The following is a 24,318-nucleotide window of genomic DNA, read 5'->3' as shown; positions in this document are numbered from 1 at the left end:
GGACAGATACACACACAGACAAACAGACAGACAGACACGTCAAACTTATAACACCCCTCTTTTTTGTCGGGGGTTAAAATATCACTTTACACTTAGGAATTATTTAAACTTTAAGTCAGTAACATCTATTATTTCATTACTTTTTAAAGTTATTTGGCGGGGGTTTTTTTAAATTTCTTAATTTAATTTTATTTCATGCTTTTCAAACTTGTATTGGTTATAGTGCAGAATAATTGCTATCAACAGGATCATATTATATCCCAATAAATACCATCTAGGAACGTCCTTTTGGATGAGGCCGTCAATATGAGTCCAAACATGAAACCTCCACTTTTGGTTCATATGGAGCTCGGCTCCTATAGAATCCAGGTGATGCTGCAGCAGCTTTATTTTATTTACTGTTTATCTACGTCTTACTAGTTGCCGCAATTAAAATGAGCCCAAACACGAAACCATTGCTCTAAGTTGGTGAGGAGTTGGGTATCCTATTGATTACCAGGCGATGCTGTAGCACCAGGTCAACTTTCCATTAATGCGTAAATATTCATAAATCTCACGAGCTAGAATGCAATAAAGCCCACCAAACGACTGTAAGTTGCTAATCAACCCTTCACGAACCAGATCAACCTCGATTTTGCAGCATGGAGCAGGCTGATGATGATGAACTATAGCTAAGAACACTCTCAATTAAGTGAGCTTTCAAATAAAAAAAACTAGATCAAAATCGGTCCACCCGTTTGGATGCTACGATGCCACAGACAGACAGACAGACAGACACGTCAAACTTATAACACCCCTCTTTTTTGTCGGGGGTTAATATAGCTTTCGATAAGTACTGATTTTCCGCGGAAAAAGTCTGCGGAAATATTATGAAGTCCACAATCAATAATAATTTGGCTCATTACTTTTTATTGTGCTTAAAATAAATAAAAATAAAATAAAAATAAAAACTTCCGCCGTCAACCGACCCGCGGCGTTGCCGTAGCTTAGCAACGATATCCAAGAGGCCTATATGCCAAGGACGGAAGCGAAGCACACCTGTCCAGTCCTAACTCCTAATATTTCAATAATATGTCACTAGTCTACTTTTTTTTTAAACCACTACCTACCTATGGACGATACTCGCTTTTCATCAAGCGATCGTTTTGCTCATCTGTTCAATCAAAAATTCAGACTGCCTATCCGAATACATTTCCATAAACGTGACATAATATACCTCCTACTGGTTGATTCACGATTTCCGTTCGACTCGGACTCGGAAACTTTGGTTATAGAATCGCCGATGATAATGTATGGAATTGACATAAGCGTTCGTTAATATGACGTTGACGTTCGACTCGTCTTATGTCAATTCCATACATTTTGATCGGCGATTCTATAACGAAGCGAAAACGAAAAAGTTTCGGCTAAATGGCCTGTTGTGCTTCGTCAATTAATTTTTACTCCAAAAGCTTTCGTTCGTTCCAGCCATTAATGTCCCCAAATGTTCTTACCATACGACAATAATTCCAAACTTACACTAATACCCATAATACCCAGTTTTTCTTCTTTTTAAAAATGGCCCCGTAGTAATAGCCAGTTATTAACCACATATATTCGACAGATTGTGGTGTGACAGCCTCGGACGAGATCCCAACGCCCGAAAGGGCTCTGCTGGCCAAACTGGAGGAGGAGAATAGAAGAATCGAGGCGGACGCGAAGAGTCTCGCCTCGCTCACACATGTCCACAGCAGGAAGAGCTCGGATACCTCACAGATTTCGCTCGCTTCGGGTGAGTTCGTCTTTTGTCTCCTTTTCAACCGACTTCAAAAAAAGGAGGTAATCAATTCGATCCGTATGTTTATATTATTATTATTAAAAAACTGAGCAGTGGTTTATAAAGGGTAAATATGATTTGTGTAACGTGTGTTTTTGTGGAATAATAATAATATAATATCAGCATCTGAATTCTGAACGAATGTGCTAAATTTCAAAAGTGTATACAGTATGTAATATGTGAGTATGTATGTTTTAATGATTGTTTTCGCATATCTCCGGAACAACAAGTCTAAATTTAATTGATATTTTTTTTGTTGTATCAGGTATTGTTCAACTTAGGGAATACTGCAAGTTTTATCAAAATCGGCTCAGTAGTTTTTGAAATAGGGAATTTTAATTCTCAATTAGTACAATTTTGAAGTCGGTTTTATTATCATTTTAAAATACTATTATTTATGATGAATTAAAGGTCCGTTTTAGTTCAGTGTAAACGAAGGGCGTTCTTTTTGTAGTAGAAGCATGTAAATGAATTAAGAGTTCCAGAAAACTTGATGCCAGGCTCTGCTAAAGTTATGGTCCGTTTCAGTTCAATGTAAACGGACGCCGGTTTTCGGTGCTATCTGTGGCGTACGGCGATTATTTAATATATCTACGCAATAGGCATCTTACTGCAGATGGTTCAATATCTGCTATCAAACGCCTGTTGCTTCGTTGTCTTAGATCAGGGGTCGCCAAATGGCGGAGCGCGGTCCGCATCCGGACCGCCGCGCCGACCCCATAGAGTGCGAACCAAGCATTTTCGAAGATGAACTCACTTTGTTGTAATAAATTTCGGTCTCGACTTACTGATCAACATCTCCAGGATTCCATTTCAATAGCTTGCACCAATTTCACTCCAAACATCAGAGAGATAACAATTAGCTACAAACAATTTCACTTTTCTCATAGGTTTTTTTATCATCATTTACAATGATGATAAAAAAAAAACCTATGTAATTTCCGTAATTACCTTTGTTTAATTTTTTTTAATCAAATGTGCGGACTGCGAAGGTCGTTCCATTTCTTAAAATGGACCCCGAATAAAACTAATTGGTGATACCTCTGTCTTAGATACTTAATCGCTCTGATCGAAACTGTATTAATGTTGGATAAAACAACAAAATCGGACACAAAAACCGTTGATTCTGACTTATTAATTATTATGTAGTACTGTAAATCGCAGTATCATCGGATTTGCAGATCAATGTACGGTTCCTGCTGGTCTAGTGCGTATGAAACTGCAAACAAAATCTAGCACCTAATCAGCTAATCTAAGTACGCAGTTTGGTAGTATCGAAATATTTGCTCTAATGTTTTAACACACCGCTTATCTCATCTATACTAATATTATAATTCTGCAGAGTTTGTTAGTTTGTTTGTTTGTTTGAACGCGCTAATCTCAGGAACTGGTCCGATTTGAAAAATTCTTTCAGTTTTAGATAGCCCATTTATCGAGGAAGGCTATATGCTATATTTTATCACGCTAAGACTAATAGAAGCGAAGAAATAGAGGAAAATGAGGAAAAACCGGGGGGAAATTATTTGAAAGGGCTTATTTTAACGCGCTAATCTCAGGAACTACTGGTCCGATTTGAAAAATTCTTTCAGTGTTAAATGGCCCATTGATTGAGGAAGGCTATAGGCTATATTTTATCACGTTAAGACTAACAGGAGCGAAGAAATACAGGACAATGTGGAAAAAACGGGGGAAATTGTATGAAAGGGCTTATTTGAACGCGCTAATCTCAGGAACTACTGGTCCGATTTAAAAAAAAATCTTTCAGTGTTAGATAGCCCATTTGATTAGAAAGGTAATAGGTTATATTTTATCACGCTAAGACTAATAAAAGCGAAGAAATAGAGGAAAGTGTTGAAAAAATGGTGGGAAATTATTTGAAAGGGCTTATTTGAACGCGCTAATCTCAGGATCTACTGGTCCGATTTGAAAAACTCTTTCAGTGTTAGATAGCCTATTTATCAAGGAAGATATTTAATTATTCTAAAACTAATAGCAGCGAAGAAATAGAGGAAAATGTGAAAAAAACGGGGGAAATTATATGAAATTGCTTATTATCTTAAGATTCTTAAGAACTACTGCGTAGCTAGCACGGGGTTTCCCAGTCGATTCTTCGGAAGAAAGTAATGGCAGTTTCTTTCCCATGTCTACATATCTTATTCCCGAGCATGGCACCACCCATCGACTTGAGTTTCAGTGGACAAAGACAAGAAACTCTTTCCATAGCAACCATTAAAGCAACGGCAATTTTTTTTTTTGACATTTAGTTTCTTGGTTCTTTTTTTTTAATTATGGCACCTCGGCTATAAAACCATGGCCAGTGTCGAGTAAATGGCGGCAAATTCAAAAAATCGATGTGTAGCAACCTTGTCTATAGCCGGAATTATAGTTTTGATCTACGAAATAGGAATAATAAAAACTAAGGAACTTTATTATTCGTAGTTTGTAGATCAAAACTATAATTCCGGCTATAGACAGGGTTGCTAATCATCGATTTTTTGAATTTGCCGCCATTTATTCGACACTGGCCATGGTTTTATAGCCAAGTGCCATAATAAAAATAAAAACAGAATCAAGAAACTAAATGTCAAAAGCGGATCGTCATGCTTGACATATAGATATTCAAAAGCGAAAGATATCGAGATACGAAAGAAACTTTTACTCCAATGTTTTTCCGGTAAAACTGTCAAAATTTAGTTTCTTTCGTTTGTCTACGTGCTTGTGCTAGCTATGCTGGAGCAATTTTTATGTTATTTGGCAAACATGAAGAATAGACCCCGTTAAGGGACATAGGCTATTTTTTGCGGAAAAATGTACGGTCGCGTGAAATTCCTAAATTACGCAAGCGAAGCCGCGCGGAACATCTATATATAATAAAATCGTAGGAATGTCAATTCTGCACAGTGAATATTTTTGTACAATAAATAATACTTGGGACGTGATCTACATTCTACTATACTAACGCGGACGAAGTCGCGGGCAACAGATTGATATTAACCACTCTGATCTTATCTTGTTAAGATAAGATCAGATTTAGTCACAACTCACATCTAAGAGCGCAGTGAATATGTCCGAAAAAGACTCGTATAGTAGTGTATTAGATTATTATATTACAAATCTCATTGAAAATGTATCGATTGGTATGTTCCACTATATTATGAGTTGCGTGCGTTAGAAAGTACTTGAAGTTGTTTATTGTGCGTTGCGATTTTTGTGTGTCCATTCGGTGCTATCAATCAAGTAATGTTAAAGTATGCCTCGTGTTTTTTTAGCGATTCATTTTATTTTATTTGTGTCTTAAGAACGGCTGCGCATGTAAAGAATTAATGCAAAAAGAAAGTTATACAGGAGAGTGGTGATTAAAATATGCATTTTTAAAAGAAATTAATTCATTTGAGAGCAATTTATAAAGTTATTAAAATTGCACTAGCAATAGTTTTCTTATTTTAAAAACTAAGTGATTATATATCAATGCAAATTATTCTTCGTCAATGATTTGTTTACCTACTTACTTATCTTTTTCTAAAATTGTTACTTTTACATTCATGTTTTTTTATTCAGCTTGCTGTGCTCAAATAGAAGAGAAGTAATTATATCCTAAAACAGATTGAAAATATTTAAAAAATAATTTTGTATTAAGAAATGGAAAATTTTAATTAAAATAATATAACTGCCAGTATTATCATTTATGTTTACTTCATAGAATAACCTGCTGTTGGTGCTGTGCGAATTTTTATCTTACAAATTACCTCTTTTTCTCAGAATTTAATTTAATTGTTATAATCCATTCAAAGCTACTTTACTTCTGACGAAATCTTAATGCCAGCAACATAAGGATCATTCTTACAAACTTGCGATGTCAAATACTGTACTGATTTATTATTTATTTATTAAAGAGGTATTAACACAAGTAATTTCCTATTATCCAACAAAAATATATATGTATAATATTGTGCAGCGTTCTGATAATAATTTATTACGCTTCATAGTAACGATATTCTATCTTCAAACTATACCTGTGGACTGGGATCGTGGGTTCGAATCCCACTCACTACCATAAAGTTAACCAAACACAGTCACTTCATTTGACGTGAGTGCAGAGAAACTGCGTAGATATTTTAAAATTAATGCTTGCGAAAAAGTTAATTTTAAGTATGCAAAAATGAAATATTTTTGATATTAACCATTCTTCTAAATGACGTCACAAGAATCCGAGGATTTTCGATCATCATCATCATCTTCGGAACTTATGACTTAAGTCGTAACGACACATTTGGGATTTTATCTTACCATAGCGAAATAATGATTTTAGTATTTCTGTGACTATTTATGCTTTGTCTATTTTTATTAGCTAGGGCTATATGTATGTAACGGTATCTCTGAACACGATTTTTACCTATCTTTGGTAGTCTAACTAATTCTAAACTCTGCATACGTATTAAGAGCCAATTTTTGACAATGCAATAATTTGTTTAAAAAAAACGTGTTTTTTTAACTATTAATATTCACATTTATAAGATGTATATCATATTATATACGTTGTGTAATGTGCTAGGCACACACATAATGACCCAAACGCTTGCGTACGTTCGGGTTATAGTTTTTAACTTATTCTCCTTCACATAGCGACAAGCTCCAACTACGATGAGGCTCGGGTTGGCAACGGCGAGGAGGACCTCTGGAGTCTCTGGGGCCGTCTCGTGTCCAACTGGGAGACGGAGTGGAGGAGGAGGAACCAGTTCGTCCGTGACCTGGTGCGGCAGGGCGTCCCGCACCACTTCAGGGGTATCGTGTGGCAGCTGCTCGCTGGAGTTGATGCCTCACCAGATAAGAAGCTGTACGCGTCGTATATTAAGGTTGGTTGAACATAGTATAGATATCGCGTCGTATATTAAGGTTGGTTGAACATACGAGGGCTGCTATTTATGTATCCGGAACTGGCCACTTACAAGAACAATATTTAAAAAGTAATTACAACATTTGAAAATAGAACTCTTTGGTTGAAGAATACATTTTGTTTCATGTGACTGTCAATTATTTTTCCATTGTGGCGTCATTTTGAAAATTGCGTGTCTTCATTTGCCATGGATTTAACGCGTGAATATTTTCGTGCAATGATTTACTACGATTTTCGGCGTGGGCTAAATCAACAACAGTGCTTTATTCAACTCACCGCAACTTTTGGAGATGAAGCACCATCAAAAACCACTGTTTATCACTGGTACAGTGAGTTTAATCGTGGGCGGTCTATACTCACGGATGAAAATAAAGAAGGTCGCCCAAAAACAGCTGTTGTCCCACAAAATATAGATGCTGTGCGGGAACTAATAATGCGTGATCGTCATGTTACATATCGCGAGATAGAGGCGTCCTTAGGCATAAGTATGACGAGCATACATAAGATATTACACGAACATTTGGCTGTAAAAAAAATATGTTCGCGTTGGATTCCGCACAACTTGAGAATCGATCAAAAACGGGCTCGTGTCGATTGGTGCAAAAAAATGATAAAAAAATACAACCATGGTACGTCAAAAGTCGTTTATAATATCTACACAGGTGATGAATCTTGGATCTATGCATATGACCCCGAAACTAAACAACAGTCAACGGTGTGGGTGTTCCAAGTGAGCCGAAACCAACAAAAGTTACTCGTGCAAAAAGTACTTTGAAGCAAATGGTCGCCTGTTTTTTTGGAATTAATGGACATGTGGCTACAGTGCCATTAGAGAATCGTAAAACGGTTAATTCTGAATGGTATACGACCATTTGTTTACCAGAAGTCTTTGAAGAAATAAGAAAGGACAACCGACAACGCAGAATCATATTACATCACGACAAGGCTAGCTGTCACACCTCAGCTGAAACAACTCAGTTTTTGGAGGGTCAAAAGATCGAATTGACTGGTCATCCGCCGTACAGCCCTGATTTGGCACCTAACGATTTCTTTTTATTTCCATACGCGAAGAACAAATTACGTGGTCAACGTTTTTCGAGCCGCGAAGAGGCTGTTGATGCGTTCAAAATGCACGTTTTGGAGATACCTCAATCAGAATGGAAAAAGTGCTATGAAAATTGGTTCCAGCGTATGCAAAAGTGTGTCGATCATCGCGGCGAATATTTTGAAAAGCAATAAAACCATGTTAAATGATATATGTTTGTTTCTTTTTTTAATTCCGGATACATAAATAGCAGCCCTCGTAGTAGATATCGCGTCGTATATTAAGGTTGATTGAACATAGTACCTAGATATCGCGTCGTATATTAAGGTTGGTTGACATAGTAGATATCCCGTCGTATATGAAGGTTGGTTGAACATAGTAGATATCCTTTCGAAGATAATTACCATCTCTCTAGAGCCATCAGCGACTGACGAAGTATAGGAGGAGCCAGTTAGTCTGGTTTCTTGGTTTCATCACTTAAGAAACATCGTAATATGGCAACTACTGGCCGGGGTCGACACGTCGCCAGACAAGAAGCTTTACGCGTCGTATATTAAAGTTAATTGATCAAAAGTCAGTATCTCTCTCAACTGTAAATGGAATTGACAGCAGTCAGCAACTGGGAGACGAAGGCTCTAGCTAGGGTCGACGCTTTACGCGTCGTATAACAAATAATTATGTACTAAGGTTGGGTATTAACTGTTTTTGTATCTTTATTGCAAAAAACACTTATGAAGCGATAGAGACGTCTTCAACTGAAAGACTGACTGGCGCAAGAGGAACCAGCTTTTCTGGGACATGTTGAGATGGTTTAAGATACCCAACAATCACCATATCAAAAAGGAAAGTCCAATGATCTCATTGGAGGCGATTCACCTAATTGCTAATTAAACTACTAATATATATTTTGTTTATTTCTAATTTAACTTCATTTTGTCGTTGTCCTCAGGCTAAATCAGCTTGCGAGAAGGTGATCAGACGCGACATTGCCCGCACTTACCCCGAGCATGACTTCTTCAAGGAAAAGGACGGCCTAGGCCAAGAGTCTCTCTTCAATGTCATGAAGGCCTACTCATTACACGACAGAGAAGTCGGCTACTGCCAAGGATCGGGATTTATAGTCGGCTTGCTGTTGATGCAGGTAAGATGTTGTTATAAAGAAGAATTGGCTGGGAAATTTAGAAGATTTACTGTCGCACTCAGAGTGTAACATTAATAATTACTTGAATGTTACTTTAATTCAAAAATTTTTACATAAGCCCCATACATTATCTGTCAAACTCTTCATTAAATTGAAAGTTAATCATAGTTAAAAGTCTCTGAGTTTTATTGCCTATAGTATAGGCAATAAATAAAAATTGGCGCATAAGGTAATTCTACACGGTGATTTTAGAGACAAAGTAACAGATTTCTTTGTCAATCACGTTGTCTAATTTTTATAGAAAACTACCATCAAGTGCTCAAGCAGAATAGTCTATTCACTATTGGGGTTTTAGTCGCCCCACTCTGGTAAACCAATTAGTGTCAATGTCTATTTTTCAACAAAAACCGGATAAGATATTTTAGTCACCTTATTTAGGTTTTAGTTCAACGAACCTAAACCTAAAACTAGTGAGATTTGTAGGTATGAAACATTTCCATTTTTTGCGTGATAGACAGGAATAAATTAAATTGATGTTTATTTTTGTCTATGTAGCACAATGCTTTCATGTTCCATTAAAAATGTACGGCTCTGCCGACGGGCATCATAACATGGACATATCAATTGACAATTTCGGTTGTAGAATTTTGAAATAGTTCGTATTTTAAAAAATGCAAAGGGATTTACATTTTAAATTGAATAGAGCTTTTGAATATCTTTAGCAAATACAAAAATCCAATTTCTATATGCGATTGTCAGCGGGAATCCGAATAGTTTTGCTCTAGGAATAGACGATTGGAAATGTAAAAAAATTATTTCGATACAACCGTCTATTTACCGGACTGCGGAAAGGGAATGCTATTGTGTATAAGCACAGAATAGTTTATAATATGGTATAAGGCACATAATTATTATGTTTGACTATATCTTTGTATCCTATAATCTAAATTCTAAGCGATTGGCTGGAGGCGAGTGTTTTGTTTAATTGTAGAAACTAGAAAGAGTTGAAACAGACACATACGTGTACCATTATTGTATAAATTTTATAAAAAAATGTTCCACCAGGGACTCAAAGTATGTCCATTTCATCACAAACGGCTCAGGGGTTTAGGCGTGAAGACGTAAAAGACAGAACGACCGATAATACGAGTATTGCTTATGGTACTGAATATTATGATTAATAGACTAAATAATATTCCTATTGTTTTAATATTAAAACAAACTACGACGCTCCCGACTTTGTTGTGACGAATGAATGAATAAAATAATACATAGTTTTTTATTTTTTACATACTATACGTGGGAGAGCCATGCTTCGGCACGAATGGGCTGGCTCGACCGGATAAATACCACGTTCTCACAGAAAACCGGCGTGAAACAGCGCTTGCGCTGTGTTTCGCCGAGTGAGTGAGTTTACCGGAGGCCCAATCCTCTAACCCCTACCCTATTCCCTTCCCTACCCTCAACTATTCCCTTCCCTTCCCTTCCCTACCCTCCGCTATTACCCTATTCCCTCTTAAAAGGCCGACAACGCACTTGCAGCTCTTCTGATGCTGCGAGTGTTCATGGGCGACGGAAGTTGCTTTCCATCAGGTGACCCGTTTGCTCGTTTGCCCCCTTATTTCATAAAAAAAAAAAAGAAAGTGTTATTACATTACTGTTTTCGTGGTTAGATACTGCTGTCGATCCTGGCGACACAGGAGATACAGCTGTGGGAGGGAATGTGGCCAAAGCCCGTTAAAAAATAATCGGCCAAGTGCGAGTCGAACGCGCATGAAGGTTTCCGTACCGTTATAGAGCAAAAATAGGCCAAAAAATGTTTTTTTTTTTATGGTAGCCCCCCTTAAATTTTTATTTTATTTTAATATTATGATTAAGTAATTATTAAAGTATATACAGTGTGTAACAAAAATAAGTGATAATACTTTAGGGTGTGTACGTGTTCCAGCTCTGAAAGACGAAAAAAACACCCTAAAGTATTATCACTTATTTTTGTTACACCTGTATACAATTAAGGACTTGAAATTTCAAGTTCCTAACTATTGCCTATTGATATCGAGCAAAAAGACCAAAAAAATCACGTTTGTTGTATGGGATAAAATATTAAATATTAATTTTATTTTGTTTCTAGTATTTGTTGTTGTAGCGGCAACAGAAATACATAATCTGTGAAGATTTCAGAAGTCTAGCTATAGCGGTTCTTGAGATACAGCCTGGAGACAGACAGGCAGACAGATGGTCAGACATCGAAGTCTCAGTAATAGGGTCCCGTTTTTAGGGTTCCGTACCCAAAGGGTAAAAACGGGACCCTATTACTAAGACTTTGTTGTCTGTCTTTGTTGTCTGTCTGTCCGTCTGTCTGTCTCCAGGCTGTAACTCAAGAACGGTAACTGCTAGAGAGAGACATTTTCACAGATTATGTATGTCTGTTGCCGCTATAACAACAAATACTAAAAACAATATAAAATTAATATTTAAGGGGGGCTCCCATACAACAAACATGATTTTTTTGGCTTTTCTTGCTCTATATCAGTAATGGCAACAGTTACGTACTTGATTTTTTCTCAAAGTCCTTAGTTATATGTGTACTTTAATATTTAATAATATTATTATAATAAAGTAAAAATTTAACGGGGGCTTCCATACAAAAAACACAATTTTTATAATGGTACGGAACCCTTCGCGCGCCAGTCCGACTCGCACTTGGCTGATTATTACCCTTTTAGTACGGAACCTTAAAAAGTGTACAATGTACATTACTGAAAGCATAGAGTGTAATAATAGGCTTCGACGGTTAGGGTCAATACTTTGTGACTATAAAAAGTGCGCCTCGCTATGTATGAGTCATCTGTGAGTCAGCAGACTATATTGCTATGTACTATGCCATATTATATTGTTATTAAGGATTTTGTTCGAAAGTTGAATAAACAGTTTCTCGCTTTTAACCGACTTCAAAAAAGGAATTTATCAATTCGACCCGTATGTATGTCATTACAGAACTGTCCACTTTTCGTATATGTTAGTCTATATCAGCGTCTGAACAAATGTGCCAAGTTTCAAAAGTGTATGTATGTTTTGTGTTCGTGTTCGCATATCTCCGGAGCTACAAGTCCGATGTGATTTTTTGTTGTGTTAGGTATTGTTCAACTTAGGGAATACTGCAAGTTTCATCAAAATCGGTTCTGTAGTTTTTGAGATAGGAGAGATAGGAATTTTAAATCTTAATTACGTACAATTTATCTTGTTAAAATACTATTAAGTATATTACTTTACGCCAGCCATTCTCTCATTCTTAAGCCCTAGAGGAGCTCTCATAAAGGCATTATAGAGGCTCCGCGATCGATACATAAATTGTTTTTAGAAACGTCATTACTCATCAGTCACCAGCATGCGCGCATGGAGTCAATTCATTCAAAGACAAAACATTATTTTTATGGGGGTTCCGTCTAAAATATTACTTCTTAAAAAGTTTCCGCCACCAAAAAAGTTTACGAATCGTTACTATACACGGTGTGAGACAGTTTGCTTGACACGGTTTGCTTGAGACACTAAGGCTGGTATAAATAGTCAGTACTCAAGATGCATCTGGATCTCAAGACTTAGTTCAGGCTCTGTGATTGGTCCAAATTTTGACAGCCAACCGATCACAGAGCCTGAACCGTGTCTTGAGACCGAGATGCATCTTGAGTACTGACTATTTATACCCTTAGATCAAAATTATGTAATTTAAACGTGTATAATGTAGGTATACTTGTGAGTGGTTGACCAAGAAGGGACCTGAAGGGATTGAATACGATTTTTTTATTTTTTTTATTTTTTTTTAATCCGTGGTCTTTTAGCTTTGTTATGGTCTAACCAGAATAAAATTCTGGGTTAGATCAAAACAAAGCCTACCAGTCCTATAAGTTGCAGTTACATTCTGTCATAGAACTGGCGATAAGGTTAACTGGTACCGACTTCAAAATAGAAGAGAAATACTGAGTACAGAATAAGATTTTTTAATATTTTTTAGTTAATTTAAGAATAATACTAGTACTACTAGTACTAATAGTCTTCATCTTAGAAGTTGGTTTAAATTTTTTGTTTAAAAATAAGAATTGGTCAACCACTCACACTTATCTGCCTATTACATAAGATCTTTAAAATGTGTTTTTTGTCCTAATTTGAAGGGCGTCCGGGGACCGTCCGGCCGGGTTTTTGAAAAGAGGCTTTTGTTGAGAGAAATCCAACTTTTTAGACATGCAACAATATTAACTCGCAAAGTATACATATATACACATATTATTGGGGAGAAAGAATTATTGACTTGGGGAGGGAAATTGGATATCTCCTACTCCTCCTACATTTCTTCTGATTAATTTCGTTGCGGGTCCCAAGACAGATTTAGCTTGTCCCTCGGGCATCCCTTAGATCATATCAAAGGGTTTTCGTGGTTGATTACCACTATTTATCCTGGCGACACAGGAGTTGCAGTGGTGGGAATATGTGGTGGGCCTTTTGCCCGTTTAAAGTATACACATATTATCTTTTTGATCAAAATCAATTACGATTTAAAGGACTTGATTTAATCAGATTTTTATAAATTCTCTGGGGTCGGCCAAATGTCCGGGATTTTTGTCGTGCCTGACCGGCGAAGGTAATTTAATTTTTTTTAAGGTGATGGCATTCCTATGTACGCCTTAAAATAAATCATTATTGCATTCCACAAAACAAGCATCTCTGGTTTATTAACAACTTTGTTACCCATAAAGTCACCTAAAAACCAACAAAATTGTTTAAAAAGTAGTGTATCGAAACAAGCAGTGTAATTAGGTTTGAAAGCAATTTTTGTTCATAATTGTATCATCGACCTTCGGTATGAAATTCCGCCGGCTTAATATTGTTAAGTTACATATTGAAGGCCTTAACTAGGTTAAGCTGGTTCATCCTAACGTCTTTATAAGTCCGATAAAGTCGCTTTTCAGTACGAGCACGGAGTGAGGGCCTGTTTCACCACTTACTGGTAAGTGCCAGATAGGCTATCCACAAGTTATTCGATATCTGTCATATAAATTGTGGATATCCAGCACTTATCATGTAAATGGTGAAACAGGCTCTAAATATCATACTGTAAAGTAACTCGTCCTTGCAAGAGTAGGTAGTAGGTACGACATAATAATATTATCTTATTCTTTTGTTAATTTCAAGTTGATTTCAAGAGATATCAAACTGCTTCAACATTGAGACAATTGAAGAGAGTGATGCTGATTGTTTTGCTACAATAAGGTTACCTGAATTCACGCTAGTGCGTGCACCCAATTATCCTCGCTTACATAGGTAAATTAGGATAATTAATATAGATAAAAAATAAGAAAGTGGGTGTACCATTGACAAAAGAAAGGTATTAGTCCGGGTTCCGTAGAACAATTTTTTTTTATCACTATCAGGATTTTTTTGTGCGCAGCTTCATTTTGATAAGACGAACTATTTGCGAAAAATCTTGAAAGTGGTAGCTAACAGAGATAGGAAGTTTTTAATAAGTACTTTGATTTCATGGTCCTAAAATATGGATAGTTCTATTTGTAGAACAATGTAACTCTTAAATTATGAAACTATTAACCTACCAATATACAAAAAATCTGCTGGTAAGGGTTCCGTTTTAGGGTTCTGTAATCAACAAAACTTAGTTGACTACGGAACCCTAAACCATACGGACTTGCCCCGGGCACTATACAGTATTTTAGGAGTGGTTACTTCGCTCTGAAAATACTGTATACCACGGGCGTATATATAGCTTTGATAACGGGGGGGTCCCTAACGTAAAAAAGCGGCCAAGTGCGAGTTGGAATCGCCCATGAAGAGGTTGCAAATAGGCAACGTGTTTAGGAAATCAAAAATATTTTTTTTTTATACAATTTATGTACCGCACCGATTTTAATCGGCGAGGTACATATATGCATTATTGTCGAAATTGGACAAGTAAGATGGATAGGGTCCGGACCCCCAGGACACCCCCCTTATATACGCCCATGCTGTATACATTATCCACAACGGATGCAAAGGCTTTGGTTTCGTAAGCACTCGATGTAATTATTATCAAAAGATTTTTTTCCTTGCCAGATGCCGGAAGAAGAGGCTTTTGCTGTGCTAGTGAAGATAATGCAGCAGCACCGCATGCGGGACATGTTCAAGCCGAGCATGGCCGAGCTGGGGCTGTGCATGTTCCAACTGGAAAACCTCGTGCAGGAGCTGCTGCCGGACCTGCACGTGCACTTCCAGTCGCAGGTGAGTGACACGCGCCGGCATACCATCGGCAGGGAACCCTATAGGGCTGGGACTGCTGTTCACTTGCAGGTGTAGAGCCGGCCCTACCATACGGTGAACTTAGCAGCCCCTCAAGGCGCCAACTCCCAGGGGCGCCTCAGTGGTCGACCCATTCGAGATATCACTCCATCCTAAACCTTGCCTCGGGTCGACACTGTGCAGACGCACACAACGCATTTGCCATGTGCTGTGCATGCAGGCAACTGCATAACGTGCTAAGGCGGACTTGCGTAGACCTGGGTTAAAGTTAACTCTGAGTTAAACCTCATGTCAGTTACCTACCTAGCCTAGCTAGTGTTTAGGGTCTTAACCCATCAAGCCCCATAAGCTCACCGGTGAGTGAGACACAATGGAATAATAATAGATTTCCAAGAATCCACGATCGAATGATTAATTAAGGGAAAACCTAATAAACATTTCATAATTACTGTCCAGTTTTCTTCTTCTTTCTCTAACTTCGTGAATAACTTTGTAATCCCATATTGCATAACATTATTATACCTACGGTAGGTATAAGATTACAAAGTTACATTAATTGCAATTTATGAATCATAGTACCGGTACCATCGATATTTCCGTACGTATATTCGAAGGAGTAATAGTTGTAAAAAGGTATCTATATATTATATGAAGCACTTGCTTTTGCCCGCGGCTTTGCTCGCGTGGAATTAAAAATCGCGTAAAATACGAATATTCTTGTAAACCTCCTTTGGAAACCTGACGTTTTTGCAAGACCAACTAAGTCTTCGTCAAAAATCAAATCGATTGGTTGCTTCGCTAGGCCGTGAAGGAAGGACAATCAAACAAGCAAACAAACACACTTTCGCATTTATAATAATATTAATATGGATATTGGATAGTCATGAAAGGCAAGTAGTATACTTAGTAATACTGTAATTAATAAGAAACAAATAAAACTAACAATTAATAATAATATAAGCATTAGCTTATATTATTATTAATTGTTAGTTTTATTTGTTTCTTATAAAAATCGTTATTGATTTTTATAGTAGTAAAAGGTACCAAAAAGGAGAAAAGTAGGACTCTACAAAAAGAAGTGAGATCTCATCAAAAACATCCTGTAAAAAAACAAGTCTCGCAACTCAGTTTTTATACCGTAAAAATTTATGAGATCCATGCTATACCAAGTCGGTTAATTTATTCAGTCCCTACCAAGGGGACCTTCTATCTCAAGTTATTACGTAAGTTATTATCATATCAATATTAAAAATCTTTTACGTTTTAAATAAATAGATCGACTTGGACATAGCATGAAAACACAACGTATCCTACAATTGAAATACATAATTATTATATTTTTAAATTGTTTAGTCTAATTTGAATAAATTAACCGACTTGGTATTGCATGGATCTCATAAATTTTTACGGTATAAAAACTGAGTTGCGAGACTTGGTTTTTTTACAGGATGTTTTTGATGAGATCTATATTACTCACTTGGTGAGTGACAGATATAACATGATGCTTAACTCAGATCTGCGCAATTAGTGTTAAGTAAAAATAAAAATCGCTTTGGCGACGCCTGTTGGCAGCATCGACCTACGCGCGTTTATTATTTTAAACAATAATTGTGACACCTGTTATGTCCTTGTAAATTGATGATGACACTTCCATAGGGTCAAAGGGATTTTAGTTGCAGACAGTCGTAGAAAGTTAGGATCATAATAATAATTAGCGTACTAAATCAGTTAAGAATAAGGGCTTTTGATTGGTGCAATCACTAATTAGAAGCTTCTAATAATTAGAAGCTTCTGAAAAGAATATATTTTTAGGATCCTAATTAGGACGTATAAATTTAGTAAGGTCACAGAATACATTTCAGTTGGTAAGGTGGAATAAGCCCCTTACCGATATAATGTCGGTAAAACACGCATATTTCATGATATTTCTGGTTTTTATTCCCGGCTTCCTAAAATATATTCTAATTTATTACCATAATTAAATAAGAAAAATCATAAAAGCTAAAACTGTAGATTTACTGTTTTTCAATTTGATATTTACAGTTTTCTACAGTTTTTTTCTAGCATATCTAGCCAAGCTTAGCTCTGTGATGTGGTTGACAACACTGAGTATCCTTTTCAAGAACGAGAGGACATTATGGCAGTTCTACGATTAATTTTAATTCAAACACTACGAATAATAAAAACTAAGGAATCGTAACTCCCATACTATTACAGTCTTAAATTTGGTTCCTTTTGATCTGTCATGTAACGTCAGCTAAATATTGCAAATGTATTGAAATGTGTATCTAAGGTACACTTTTTTGACAAGTATTATGGAGCATGTTTTTTGACGGAGTTACTTTTCCTTAGTTTTTATTAGTCGAAGTTCAAACATATAAATTCATTAAGGATAGTGGCAATAATAAAACACATTTTGTTCACAGAGCTTCAGCACATCAATATACGCCAGCAGTTGGTTCCTGACGTTATTCACGACGACTCTATCTCTACCCCTGGCTTGTCGCATCATGGACGTGTTCCTATCTGAGGGCATAGAGATTGTCTTCAAAGTCGCACTAGCCATGCTCACCCTGGGGAAGAATGATCTACTATCACTGGACATGGAAAGCATATTGAAGGTATGTATACCAATATTTCCTGATGACGAAAGCTTTGTTATTATTTCATGTTATGCTCGCATAGAATGGTGTATTTTTTATTATATAAAAGGCACCCGTTATGAAAGTTACCAAAATGCAAGCACACAAATTTTTCAATAAATTTTTGTATAGAAATAATAATAATCTATGAAAAGTTATGGGAGATTCGGAGAGTGTTGGGAAGCAAAAAATAATATGTAATAAAAGAAATAAAAATATATACCGCTGACCGTATAACCTCCTCCTTTTTGGAAGTCAGTTAAAAAAGGGTCCAGTATTAAAATATATCTTGCACCTTTCGATTAGTATCTCCTATGGATGATTAAAATTTGAAAGCGTCACTTTTTAATCTTATAACTATTTGATAGTAGACACCCATAAACGTTCGCATCTGGGTATTGCGGTTTTTAAGACTTGAAATCCTGCTATGCAAAGGCGACACAAACAAATGTTTTTAAAGGGCCAAAATTAAATGCTTAGTTTCGGTTATACTATTACGCCATCTATAGATCATTTAGAGTTCATATTGTATAAGTAATTGTAAACGTATTATAACGATAACACCATATCTAGTAGTTTATTATCATTATTGAATCTGATAACAAAGTGAAGATACAACGTAGTTTTATAAATAGACAGTGATGCATCAACATTGGCATGAAAGTTTTGTTTTATAATATAACGACGCTATTTTTTAGTGATTTAAAGTGTGAAAAAGGTTAGATTGTATTAAATTATAAATTAAAATATAGTTTTGTATTGTAGGTCTATCAAAATTAGTATGGAAATTAATACCAATTCAACATTTATCGCCAATGAAAAGTCATACGTTTATTTATTTTTTTATTGAATACAATATCTAACAGTAGTTAATATAACCTTATATTATAGTATTATGTCATTAAAAATTAATATAGCAGGGTGGAATAGACAGAAACCACCTTTTTTTCTTTAAAATCAGGCGTTTTATTACTTTAAAAATAGGCAGTCTTTAAAGCAACCTCAATAAATATTGTGTTTATGTGCTTTGTCCAATGCAATCATTATAATTTTATATTAATAAATTGGACAGTACCAATGTACTGTCCAATCACTAGTCGTTTCACCCTATGCAATATTTATAATAGTTTAGGTACATGGGAAAATATGGCCATTTCGAATTTATTTTAAGAACATGACTTTTTTTCAGTTACTCGTTACTCCTTTTTTTTAACTGTTTTGTACTTTCCCCAGTACATACAAAAGGAATTACCTCTAAAAGCAGAGGCGGATCAAGACGGTTTTATGAATTTGGCTTACTCCATCAAAGTGAATCCCAAGAAGATGAAAAAGTTAGAAAAAGAATACACAGTCATCAAAACTAAGGAACAAGGCGACATAGCTGTTTTGAGAGTGAGTTCATTTTAATTAATTTAAGCCCATTTACGTCAGTTATTGGTAATCGTCAATCGATTGTTAAAAGGGGTTCGAACGTTTTTGTATGGAGCCTGGCAAATCTAGCCGCCGGCCATTTTGATTTTTTTTTTCAAAATTTCTGAGCACGATAAAAGTGGTATATTTGGATAATATACACATAAACAAACAAAAAATGTCATATAAAATGGTATCGTAAAGTGTCACGTTTCCGAGATATTTGGAAGTAAAGATCGCCATTTGTGTCCTTTGGACTCATATTGGATCTTTACATCCAAATATCTCGGAAACGTGACACTTTAGGATACCATGTTATAAAACATTTTTTGTTTGTTTATGTGTATTCTATCCAAATATACCACTTTTATCGTGCTCGGAAATTTTGAAAAAAAAATCAAGATGGCCTATGCCACAAAGGTTCGTAACCCTTTCATTCCTTCTTTTTCATAATTGGTATTAAGGTGGATCTTTACGAACGTGGCAATTTATAACTTAAAATAATTACAGTTAGGGTTCATAAACTATTTGGTTTCGCGAAAAGTTTTACGTGGTGTCGCGAAATATGTATTTTTAAAATTCAAAAGAATTGCTGCGCTTAACTAGGTTCAGACAAATGAAGCGTATCTAATATTGGTTCTAAAAAACACATTCTTTGTTGAACTGATGGAAATGCACCCTTAGACAATTGGGCATACTCTATACATAATAATGGCGTAATATTGTCATTAATATGCGTGTTTACACACGGCGCCGCAGCGGCAGCGTTTTTCGCCTCGGCGGTGCGTGTGTAAACACGCTAATACTCATTAATCTTGACTCCCTGCAGTAAAATCCTATAGAACTCATTTATTCTGCTCTTGCTGTACCAATAATCAATTTCATATTCATCCTCCAGTGTCTACGCCAAGAGAATCGCCTTCTAAAGCAGAGAGTGGAACTCCTCGAGAAGGAGTCTTCGGCGCTCGCGGAAAGACTGGTCCAGGGTCAGGTAGACCGAGCTGAAGGTGAGGAGGAGACGTTCGCCCTAGCGAGGGAAGTCCAGGCCCTGAGGAGGGCGAATGTGGACGCTCAGCAGCGGTTGGCAGTCGCCCAGGACGAGATTAGGTCCTTGGAGATGACCATAGCTGAGGTGAGTTGTGGTGTTGTTCTGAACACCTACGAACCTTCAACTTCTTTCGTCCCTACGAACAAACAGCTTGGCTGCAAGCACGTACATTTTTGCTAGCTTCAAGCATATTGACCGTATACAATGTTTGCTTGATGCTTGAGTGGGGGAACCACGCTTCGGCACGAATCGGCCGGCTCGACCTGAGAAATTTCACGGGCTCACAGAAAAAGGCATGAAACAGCGCCTGCGCTGTATTTCGCCGAGTAAGTGAATTTACCGGAGGCCCAATCTCCTACCATATTCCCTTCCCTTCCCTCCCCTCCTTCCCTATTACCCTACTCCCTCTTAAAAGGCCGGCAACGCACCTGCAGCTCTTCTGATATTGCGAGTGTCCATAGGCGACGGAAGTTGCTTTCCATCAGGTGACCCCGAAAAAAAAGAGTTAAGCATTTACGTGCTTGCTCAGCGCTTGATGTGCTTTTATATATTTTGCAAATCTGCACAAGTCTACGTGCTTGCTGCCGAGCTGCTTGTTCGTCTCGGAACCCCTTAAGGTGTTGACGGATTGACATGGATGGATTTTCGACTCAATCCTTATTTTGTTATTAATGTTGTGAGTGCAAAAGTTTGTCTGGCTTTTACCTCTTCACGCTTGAACCGCAGAAACGATTTTGATGAAATTTGGTTTGCAGTTACTTCGACTCCAGGGAAATGGCATAGGATAGTTTTTATTCCGATAAAATGTACGGTCCCCCCCTCGTGATAAAGGAATTTTCGCGCAACGAAGTTTCGGACTTCATTTAGTACATAATACAATAATATAGATTTGATGAAGATACTCATTTTAGGTATGAAAGATAATAGATTGGTAATTCTTCTGTAAGCGATGATGAAAATACGACGTTGCACAAATTGTTTATTAAATATACCTAAACACTCATGCGAACATAAAATAAATCCAAGCATTGAATACGATAACTAGGTTAGCAAGTAGTTGAGAACAAAACTAGAGGTATAATCGTTGAAGGCCCCAGCGTTCACAAAGCCGGCAGTACTCGAGTTGAAATGCCATCGTTAGGGTTCAATACAACCTCAATTGGTTCAACTTGAAAAGTCATTTGATTTTCCGAGTTATGGGTTGAAAATATGGATTGTTTGAGATATTAAATGTACCATCATTACTAGTATAGTAAGAACAGAATAAGACGTTATTTTAGGGAAATTCATATCTTAATCCTACTAATATTATAAAGGCGAAAGTTTGTTTGGATGTATGGATGAATGGATGTGTGGATGTATGGATGTTTGTTACTCTTTCACGCAAAAACTACTGAACGGATTTTAATGAAACTTTACAATAATATAGCTTATACATCAGAATAACACATAGGCTACAATTTTAACCGACTTTCAAAATGGGGGAGGTGTTGTGTTCGTTTTCTTATATTCAACGATTACTCCGCCGTTTGTTAACCGATTTTCAAAATTTTTTTTTGGATATATAGGGTATCATCCCAATTTGGTATTATATTCACAAAAGTGGTGATCTGATGAAGGATCCATAAGTAATCGAGAGAACTCCTCAAAACTTATAGGGAAACATGTGGTGACTTCGGTTTCGTGAGAAGCATTCTAAGCATATGCTACCAACAAGTAAGATTTTGCACCGAGATACCTGGTATACCGTGGTTCGGAAGGTGCTGAGAGAACTCCTGATTCTTTATAGATACAAGTTTGGGAGTTTCGGCGTTGTTTTAAGAACAGAAAGCATATGCTACTATGCAAATTACATTCATCATCATCATCATCATCATCACTACCATATTATACCATTTCATAGTCTTTTAGATCGAGACTCGAGTTTGTCAAGCGATAATTAATAAAAATCTATACCTAACTTATATTATAAACCTGAAGAGTATGTTTGCTTGAACACGTCAATCTCAGGAACTACAGGTCCGATTTAAAAACTTATCTCAGTGTTAGAAAGATCATTTATCGAGTAAGACTATAGGCTATATTATATTATCACGCTAAGACTAATACGACCGAAGAAACTCAGGAAAATGTGGGAAAAACGGGGGAAATATTTTTTATGAGAAAATGTACGGTTTCTGTAAAATTCCTAATTTACGCGGGAGAAGCCGCGCGGGACATCTAGTTATTAATACTAGAGATCGCCCAATATTTGAAATTCGACCTTAGTCACAACGACATTAGGACTACTAGCTATATTATGTAAAAAAAAATATTGACTTTATCATACATATTATTTTTTTCAACTCTTGTCTCTAGGACTCAGCTGATCTCAGACTGGCCGTGTAAGCATTGTCTAAATAGTATCTCAGATTCAATAAAAAAAACTATAATCCATTTTCAATTTGTCACCTTGTCAACAGACTTCAACCATAAATAAAAAGAGTAGGTATAATTCGTATGTATAGGTTTGTCACTCAAAAATCTGTCATCTTCTTGAGTGTGCGTTTTGTAGTGAGTGTAATGTTTTATTTGTTAAAAAAATGATAAAAGCATAATTTCAAAATAATATTAGCTCGATGCACTACTTCACCATATAAGCTATAACTGCAAAATTTCATTCACCTACGTTTCCGCATTTTTCGTCAAAAGGGATACAAAGTTTTTGGCTCACGTATTAATATATAGATTCAGTATATGCTTAGAGTAATACTTATCCTGTGAAAGCTTGTTTTTAATTTTGAAAACGCTGGATCCCAAATGGTCTTAGTTATGAATAGAACTAGATGTCCCGCGCGGCTTCGCCCGCGTAAATTAGGAATTTTACGGAAACCGTACATTTTCCCATAAAAAATAGCTATACTCCCTTCATGTGGTCTACTCTATATCTGTGCCAAATATTGTCATAAAATTGCTTGAGTAGTTCGTGAGATAAACCCTTTCTTATATTTCCCCCGTTTTTCCCACATTTCCCTGAGTTTCTTCGGTCGTATTAGTCTTAGCGTAATAATATACTCTATAGCCTTACTTGATAAATGAGCTATCTAACACACTCGCGATTAAGTACATATAAAATAAGTTTTTAAATCGGACCTGTAGTTCCTGAGATTAGCGCGTTCAAGCAAACATACTCTTCAGTTTTTAAATAATATTAAAGGCCTGTTTCACCACTTTCTGATAAAGTGCCTAATAGGCTATTCACAACTTTTTTGACAGATTCTCCATACTTTATCTGTCATGTTAATTGGTGGATAGCCTTATCAGGAAGTGGTGAAACACGCCCTAAGTATAGATTTTTTTAAATTATCGCTTGACAAACTCGAGTCTCAATCTAAAAGACTATGAAAAGTACCAATAACAGGGTCATACGAGTATTAGGCTCATAATCATGGGACGATGCATGGTATAATATGGTAGTGATTATAGCTATAGCTTAGTAGAGAAATCATCAAACAAGAAAACACAAAATCAGAGATGTACATAACAATTTGCACACGTTGACGTTGCACTAGCTTCTCAGTTTTTGCCAACAATCGCGGACCAAAGACTGCATACATGTAATTGAATTTAGAAAGTACAGTTGATTTCACCAACTGCACGCGTAATGGCACACAAAGATAAGACCTCATCTTGTACAAAATTTTGAGTCTATAAAACACTCGCGTACACAATTTCCTACATGACGTTCAAATCTCAAACCACAGTCCATGTGAAGACCGAGATTTTTGACCTCGTACACTTGTGGCGGTACCCATTTTTTAGGGTTCCGTAGCCAAATGGCAAAAAAACGGAACCCTTACAGATTCGTCATGTCTGTCTGTCTGTCCGTACGTATGTTACAGCCACTTTTCTCCGAAACTATAAGAGATATACTATTGAAACTTGGTAAGTAGATGTATTCTGTGAACCGCATTAAGATTTTGATACAAAAATGTAAAAATTATTAAAAATTTTAGGGGTCCCCATAGGTACAACTGAAACAAAAAAAAATCATCTAACCT

General features: G+C 36.5%; 1 protein-coding gene across 3 annotated transcripts in view; it reads left to right on the top strand.

The window, feature by feature from the left end:
- Positions 1 to 24,318, top strand: part of LOC121739435 (ecotropic viral integration site 5 ortholog) — a 74,486-nt gene that overhangs the window by 38,168 nt on the left and 12,000 nt on the right. For all 3 annotated transcript variants that reach the window (XM_042131915.1, XM_042131914.1, XM_042131916.1), the window contains exons 3-9: positions 1,604 to 1,771; positions 6,440 to 6,669; positions 8,705 to 8,896; positions 14,996 to 15,160; positions 17,605 to 17,799; positions 19,054 to 19,212; positions 20,129 to 20,362. In XM_042131915.1, the coding sequence (XP_041987849.1) occupies positions 1,604 to 1,771; positions 6,440 to 6,669; positions 8,705 to 8,896; positions 14,996 to 15,160; positions 17,605 to 17,799; positions 19,054 to 19,212; positions 20,129 to 20,362 (1,343 nt within the window). The remainder of the gene's footprint in view (positions 1 to 1,603; positions 1,772 to 6,439; positions 6,670 to 8,704; positions 8,897 to 14,995; positions 15,161 to 17,604; positions 17,800 to 19,053; positions 19,213 to 20,128; positions 20,363 to 24,318) is intronic.

This window comes from Aricia agestis, chromosome Z (genome assembly GCF_905147365.1).
Source record: "Aricia agestis chromosome Z, ilAriAges1.1, whole genome shotgun sequence".
Lineage (NCBI taxonomy): Eukaryota > Metazoa > Arthropoda > Insecta > Lepidoptera > Lycaenidae > Aricia > Aricia agestis.
The sequence above is the reverse complement of the archived record's forward strand: the minus strand, read 5'-3'. Positions and strand labels throughout refer to the sequence as shown.